Source organism: Microtus ochrogaster, chromosome 10 (assembly GCF_000317375.1).
Source record: "Microtus ochrogaster isolate Prairie Vole_2 chromosome 10, MicOch1.0, whole genome shotgun sequence".
NCBI classification, from domain to species: Eukaryota; Metazoa; Chordata; class Mammalia; order Rodentia; family Cricetidae; genus Microtus; species Microtus ochrogaster.
The window spans coordinates 54,421,212-54,429,159 of record NC_022016.1 but is presented as its reverse complement, the minus strand read 5'-3'; the positions used below and the strand labels follow the sequence as shown (position 1 = coordinate 54,429,159).

The window sequence follows — 7,948 nt, the reverse complement described above, 5'->3', positions numbered from 1 at the left end:
GATGGATGGATGGATGATGGATGGATGGATAGAAGGATGATGGATGATGAATGGATGGATGGATGGATGGATGGATGGATGGATGATGGATGATGAATGGATGGATGGATGGATGATGGATGGATGGATAGAAGGATGATAGATGATGAATGGATGGATGGGTGATGGATGGATGGATGGTGGATGGATGATGGATGGATGGATGGATGATGGATGGATGGATGATGGATGGATGGATGAATGATGGATGGATGAATGGATGAATGGATGATGGATGATGGATGGATGGATGATGGATAGATGATGGATGGATGGATGATGGATAGATGATGGATGGATGGATGATGGATGGATGGATGGATGGATGGATGAAGGATAGTAGGTTGATGGATAGATGAATGGATGAACAGATGAGTGAATGATAAGTGGGTGGATGGTTGATAATGAGTATTTGGACAGTGGATATAGATGCATGGTAGGTAGATAGATGAATGGATGAGAGAGGGATAAATGATAGATAAATAATGGGTGGATGATGCCTGACTGACTGGCTGGTGGGATGGATGGATGGATAAATGGATGGATGGTAGATGAATGAATAAATAAATATGAATATTCATAATTCTAAAGAATTAAACCCACAGAACAAGCAGAACACACCAGGTCTTGCATCTAAACACAGTTTTATATTTTCACCAAAGCCAGGTCATATTTGTACTTTGAAAACTCCTTTGATAGGTAGAGATCAATGTTTCCACTCCCAATTTGCAAGCTCCAGAGAGGTTCAGTGAGTAGCACACTATCCTGAAGGCCTAGCCTTTCCCACATCCATGGGAGGTATCTGCAACCCACACCTTCCATGGGCTGTCTGGGGGGAGAATTCTCTTCAGTTCAAGGATGCTGGAAGATTCATTCAGATGATGGAGGTAGGTTGTGACATGACTCTGGCAGGTTGGGAAAGCCTTGGCAGAGACTGTGGGTCCCAGAAATTCTCATCAGGCAGAAGTTTGGAAAGTACACAGGAAGTGGTGGCTTTACCCCTAAGGGCATTCTCCTCCCCCCATGTGTGCTCACCACAAAAGGTGGTCCCGAAAGCACTCCTAGGTACCCTTTTGCTGGTGTCCTCCCTCAGGAGACACAGTCTTTTTTGAGGTTAAGGTGCCTAGCCCTGAAGGGGATACTCTTGTGCCCACACAAATCCCACCGTTCCTTTTTCCCTCATTCCCCCAACACCATGGGGATATTGTTGCCTAGGGGGATAGAGAGCCAGATGAGATGCCAAGTCAGCCACCCAGGACATCCAGCTGGTACTTCAAGCCTACTCAAGAAGGACAACTTTCAATGTGTAATAGGGTCTCACTAATGCATAAGAGGCCAGGCCTCTGTTTTCTGCCAAGGGCCTATTCCACCACCCTCTGATCTTAAGTTTTCCTCATTGAGCATAGCATACCAGGTGTGTCTCCATTCTGGCCATGTGCTGGCCTAAGGTGCTGTCTCCAGTAGGCTCCTGTAGAAAAGTTGCTACAGTTCAAGAGGTTCATAGGACTCCCCCTCTCTCTCTGGTGGTGAGTCCTGAGCTGGGTAGAGCAGGGGCTCTGACAATTGGGGAGCTACTACTACTACAAGCTGCTAGAGCCAGCGGGTTTTGGGCCATGGCGCCAAGGACTAGCTGGGTCCATAGGCTGCTTGATTCTACTCCCACTGAGGCATCCATAAGGTGCAGCTGCCCAGGCAACCTGTGACTTAACCTCAGGAGAGGCTGAGACCCCGTCAGCCCCGCAGGCTCATGGCAAAGTGAGGTGAGACCTACTACTAGGGTCATGTGAAGAGCAGTGTTTCCTAGGCCCAGGGCTCCTAAGTTCAGCTACCAGCTCACATTGCTAGGCCAAGGGTCTGGAGAAAGCACCCCACATCTATCCCTCCCATACCTTTCCCCTTGGTCACCTGAGCTGGGGGCCCACGGCATCGTAGACCGTTATGATAGGGAAACCATTGAAGGTGGAACTCATGGAGATCTTGTATGCACCCGTGTCAGGGAAAATCAGCCAGTCGCCCACATCCAACTCCGGCAGCTGGACCTCCTTCAAGGAGAGCCTGTCAAAGGCATCACATGTGGGGCCATAGAGGGTGCAGGGGAAGAGGCGGGGCTCTGAGGGGAACTCCTGCAGGGAGAAGGAGATGGGGTCAGAGAAGGAAGGGTCTCACTAGGATGTTAGACATGGTTCCAGGAGACATGGTCATCCAGTAAGGACAGCACCATTCAACCACAGTGAACAGTGACAGAGTGGCTGTTCTGTGCCAGCCTTGAGGACACACCCAAAGGCCCTTCCTGGAGCTCGCATTGCATCGGGGCCATGTCTCGGTCCACCAGCTCACAAACACATCACGTGTACATGCTGAGGACCCGAAGATGGGGTCTCAGAGTCCACTGCACACTGGAGCCACCTGGAGAGTTTTAACGATGAATGGATGCTGGATCTCACCTGGGGCTTTAAATCTATTTTTATATATGAGAGCATGGCCAGGCGGTGGGGACTTTGACAGCTTGGCAGGTGGCTCTAATGTGAAGGGAGCTTGGGAACCAGCACTCTCCAAGTCTCCTGCTCCTCCAACATTCCAGAGTGCATGCGCGCACGTGCGCGCGTGCACGCGCACACACACACACACACACACACACACACACTGAAGCATCCAGAGCTGATCAGACCCATGCAGCCTCCACAGACATGCACAGTCATGAGTCACCAGGTGTGCACCAGGAAACACATACAGATGTGTACATGCCATGCCTCACACCCATGCCCAACATGACAACCTGCAGAGCATGGGTGACCTGAGACCCTGCCTCTCAGGTCAGCGACTGAAGTTGATGGTCTCAGGACACAAGGTCCCCTTACCTTCACCACAATGGGTATCCTGGGGACAGCTTCCCTGAGGAAGATTCGGAAGGAACCATAATAGCCCTCATTGAGATAGTATGCCATCTTCCTGTGGCCTCCTGGGGACAGGGAGTGGACAGGATGAAGTGTGTTTGGTTAGGTCTCCCTGATGAGTCCCAGCTCCCTTGGGAGAAGTGGCTGCCCAGTGAGGCAGAATTCCTGCCTTGTCCTAAGGGTCTTCCCCAACCCACCTTCTGTCATGGCTAGGGGCATGGCACCAGGCCCCACTGCCCTCCGCTCCCCGCATAGGAACACTGAACAGCAGTAACCAGCATGGAATGATCTGTTTTAAGCTCCTCATGTGTGGAGTACATGGATGCTCTTGCCTGCACTTATTGGATACCATAAGCCCTGCATTACAGTTGGAGAAACTGAGTCTTGCCAGAAGTCCACAGGAGTAGGCAATGCCCTCAGATCATCCCCAGACACAGGTTCAAGCGCTTGGAGTAGGTCCCCGAGTGCCTACTGTGTGCGGCAGGGCAGAAGCAGTGGCTGTTTGATGTTCTGCTTCAGGGTGCGCCAGTGGGTGCATTGCCTTCCTTTCAGAGATGCCTTTGTCCGCTGCCCTTCCTTCCTTCCATCCCTCCCTCCTTCTCTCCCTCCTCCCTCCCTCCATTCCTCCCTCCCTCTTTCCTTCCTTCTTCCTTCCTTCCTTCTTCCTTCCTTCCATCCCTCCCTCTATCCCTCCCTCCTTCTCTCCCTCCTCCCTCCCTCCATTCCTCCCTCCCTCTTTCCTTCCTTCTTCCTTCCTTCTTCCTTCCTTCCTTCCCTTCCTTCTCTCTTATTTACAGGGTGTTGGTGGATTGAACCCAGGGCCTTGCTTTTGCTAGGCAAGTGTTCTATCACTGAACTATATCTGCAGATCTTGGCTTTTGAGATGGGATCTTACCACGTTGCTCAACAAGGCACTGAAGTTGTGATCTTTTTGCCTAGGCCTCCCGAGTGCTGGGATTGCAGGCATACGCCACCGCACCCTGCTTTATCTTAGGCTTGTGCTTGTTTGAGATAAATTCTCCTAGCCCACACTGGCCTGTGTAGAGTACACTTTTCTTGAACTCATGATCTGCCTCCTCAACCTAAGTGCTGGCATTACAGATGGGTACCAGCTTGACACTCTGGCATCTGGGCTCTGTAGACACAGAAGAGTCTGACCTTCCCTGGCTAGCTAATTCCTAGAGGCAGTAACTATCCCCAAAAATGGCCTCCCTCATGTACAACTACTACCTTGACTGTTGGCTCTCAGTCAATAGAACCCATCCTGAGGAGAGATGTCACACGTACTTTGTAGCCTGCTGACCTCTAAGGTATTGGTCAGAGAGTGCACTAGATTCTAGGCCTTTTGGCTATAGAACCCCTGCCCCCCACGGTCACGTGTGTTTTGTACAGGAGTTCCTATGTAGTCACACCCTCAGCTTTATCGTGCACCTGGAATTTTGATGATGGCTGCCTGGAAACCTTTCTTCCAAATAAATTCTTTTGTGTTTAAATATGCCAACAATAAACCGCCCACCATTAGCCTCCCTGAAGCTTGATCCAGGCTGACAACATCAATCTGAACCATGTTTTCATTCTCACCTCTTCAAGATTTCTTCGCTGCCTGCCTTGACACCTGCAGAGACCCCCCTCACGTGGCAGGAGCCAGGTCAGCCCAGACTACACAAGACCCTCTGTCCACGAACATCCCAGTGAAGATGCTGGTTTACTCTCCCTTCTCACCTAATCCACTCTGTGTGGATAATTCATGCAGGACTCTTGTCTCTGGGAAAGTGTGTGTAAAAATTTATCTGAGACAGCTGTCTCCATGTAAGCAAGCCTTGCCATAGCTAATTAGGACAAATCCTTAAGACAAATCCTGAGTGTGCTATAAAACCTTGGCCAACTCCGACAGCACCAACGACTGCAGATGGCTCCCTCCCTCAGAACATGCCGCCCCTATTGATACTGTATTGATTACTCAAATAAGCAAGTGCCAGCTTTCCCCCAGCTCCTTCACACTCTTTTCTATGACTCCCAGATCCTGCAGATACGAGGGCCTACCAAGCTTGTCCTTCACAGCCATCTTAGCCCGTCTTCACATCCTTGCTCCTGAACCTGCACGCAGAATTCCAGTCAGACTCTGTCAACCTCTGGGCAATCGGCGGCCATTTGGAAGCTGACTCTGAGTACAGATTTTCTCACCTCTGGTTTCCCTTCTTTCTCTTCCCTATCTCCTTAACCCCAATTCCAGTGATACCCAGATCAATTCTGGATTGAGTTCCTCGTGATGCTAGGGATGAGGGGTACCAGTCCTGGAGTCAGGAAGGCATAGGCTGGTTTATCTACTGACTAGTTGTGCTAGCTTGGACAGGTCACTGCCCCTCTCTGGGTCTCCATGTCTACACATGTTCACTGGGGGTGACCCAAAGCTGCCTCACGGGATCGGTGAGCAGACCTGAGGTAAAATATGTATTTCAGCTGTTGCTGACTTGCGCAGATTAGCAGCTCTTGCTTTTGTTTATGTAATGAATAACAAAGCTCCCAAATCCTTGTAATTGGCTGTGGTGAAATGGGTGAGGACAGGTGCGCTCCACCCCAGCATCCTCTGGTGAGGCGCTTCATCAAAGGCGGATAAGGGAGGGCATCAGAGTGACGGTAAATATTTACCTGTGAGTGTCACTCAGTCCCGAAGATCAAAGAGGGCTAGTTCAGTGGACGCCGACCTGGGAATAGTCTCCATTTTGCCATGAAAATATCTCTGGTTCGTTCTCTGGGAACATGGCCACCCCAGGTCCCTCCCACACTCAGAGGCAAAATAGCTGAAGAACTCCCCTGGGAGACACAGTGACGCGTGTCAAAAGGTCCTGTCACCGGAGGATGTCAGCCTTAGGGACGAGTCCCATCAGAGCAGTCAGCCCTGCTTTATCTGCTGAGGGAGCTTGTGCTGGAGTTCTCTGTCACTGATAGAACCTGTCACCTCCTGCACCCAAGGGTCTTGACTAGGTTTAGTAATGGGTATGTAGGGCCCTGGAGGCCGAACCTTGCAATTGCTCCCTCAGGCCAGCAGACTTACCCACTACCTAGAAGGGCACCTTGGCCTCTGTCCTTCACCTTCCCCTCTTCTGGGGCACAGTAAACAGGGCCCAGACAGGGTCAATTCAGTACGCAACTCTGATCTCAATTGCTACAATTAGGCACCCAGGGTATACCCCAGAATCACGGTCCAATCTCTCCCCAAGTCCAGGGACATCTGGACAGTGGCTACACCGGGCACCCACCTGGCTCCAGGGAGGCCTTCTTGGCTATGATGTTCACAGCAGCTGTGCATACAGACTCCGCATAAAAGCGGCCAGGCTCTGCGATGACCTGGACACCTGTCCCCTCCGGGAAGTACTGGGCCCGGGCAGCATTGATCACTGTAGCTATCTGTGGAGACAGATCCAGCCTCTGCTGTATCCTGAGTCTATGCAACTGCCATGACCCCCTTTCCTTTGACCCTACAATAGCCTTTCAGATAGCAAGCTCACCTCCTCTTACTCAAGAAGAAACAGGTAGAAAGGAAGCTGAGAGAGGCCAGAGCACACAGCCAGTGTGTGGCCCCAGCACCCTGAGGATGACCTCGTAAATAATTGACACATGGTCAGCAGAGACAGAATGTCTTCATGGTCCCCTGAAGCTAAGGGACCATGAGTGTCTACCAGGGTTAGGGTCTACGGCTAAAGGACACGGAGGGGCTGTAGGGATAGCTCGGGGGAATATAACGCCTACCTCATGAGAGGCTGGGGATGAAAAAGAAAAGGACAGGAAGAGGGGGAAGAAGGAGCAGGAAGAAGAGGGATGGAGGTGGGAGGGGGACAGGCGGGGAGGAGGAGGAAGAGAAGGAAAAGGGAGGGGAGGAGGAGGAAAAGGAGGAGGAAGAAGGAAGCGGCAGAAAAGAGCATTGTTGGATGTGACTCCTGATCTTGGACCAGAGCTGCGAGGCAACAAAAAAGCACAGCAAGCAGGTGCACACACTCAGACACACTCAGGTGCACACACATATACACACACTCAGACACACTCAGGTGCTCACACTCAGACACACTCAGGTACAAACACTCAGACACACTCAGGTGCTCACACTCAGACACAGTCACACACATAGTCAGGTGAAGATGTCTGTCAGACTCAAATCACAGCGTCCGCAAACAGACTCCCAGTTATGCGAGGTTCTATGTACAAACACACAGGCATGCGCACACACTTGTCCCCCCACCCCAACTCCAAGCTGCTATACTCTGACTGCCACTCTTACTCTGGGGCCATCCAGCTCACCTCCTCAAATTTAGCTTGAGAGCCCTCAGTTCCAGGAAAGCCTCCTCCGAGATCCAGGAGGCTCATGCAGTGACCCACCCTGCGGCCCATCTCAAATACACGGTGGCAGTCAGCGATGGCCTGCCTATAGCTCTGGGGTGTCTGGCAGTCGGAACCCACGTGGAAGCTGAACATGGCCGATGGTGTGGAAGACACAGATTCAAGTCAGTGTGAGGCCAGATGCACTGAAGAACACTCACCCAGGGGCTGCAAGACCAGTGCAAGCCTGTGCCAAGATGACGCTGGCCCACTTGGCACCCTTAGATGTATGTGGCCTTGGTCATACCAGGTGTCCTCCTGGACACACATATCCCATAGTCACCCAAGTCAGGGATAACGACAAAGTAACATTTTCTTCCCCAGCCGCCCACTCCCCATGCTTTTGTTGAAGGGGCTCTCCTTCTCTTACCTAGAACCCCACAACCCACTGCCCCCTGCAGGTAAACAGAGAAACCAGTTCAGGTTAGAGGGGATGAGGTAAGTGAGAATTTTCTCACCAGATACAAAGCCTGGCTGGTCAGATGGCCCAGAGAGTAAAGACACTTGCTGCCAAAACCCACTGAGTTCAATTCCTGATCCCCACACAATGAGAGAAGAAAACTGGCTCCTAAAAACTGTCCTCTGGCCTCCACATGTGCACCATGGCATGAGCACACACACATAAATATAAAAAATAATTG

At 51.3% G+C, this 7,948-nt stretch overlaps 1 protein-coding gene across 1 annotated transcript in view; it reads right to left on the bottom strand.

Moving 5' to 3' along the window:
- Window positions 1-1,482: 1,482 nt before the first annotated feature.
- Window positions 1,483-7,948, bottom strand: part of LOC101997355 (antizyme inhibitor 2-like) — an 11,472-nt gene continuing 5,006 nt past the window's right edge. Inside the window, exons 6-10 of the mRNA XM_005353402.1 lie at window positions 7,230-7,395; window positions 6,194-6,341; window positions 2,898-2,998; window positions 1,945-2,162; window positions 1,483-1,507 (exon numbers count right to left, since the gene is read on the bottom strand). Of these exons, the coding sequence (XP_005353459.1) occupies window positions 1,483-1,507; window positions 1,945-2,162; window positions 2,898-2,998; window positions 6,194-6,341; window positions 7,230-7,395 (658 nt within the window). The remainder of the gene's footprint in view (window positions 1,508-1,944; window positions 2,163-2,897; window positions 2,999-6,193; window positions 6,342-7,229; window positions 7,396-7,948) is intronic.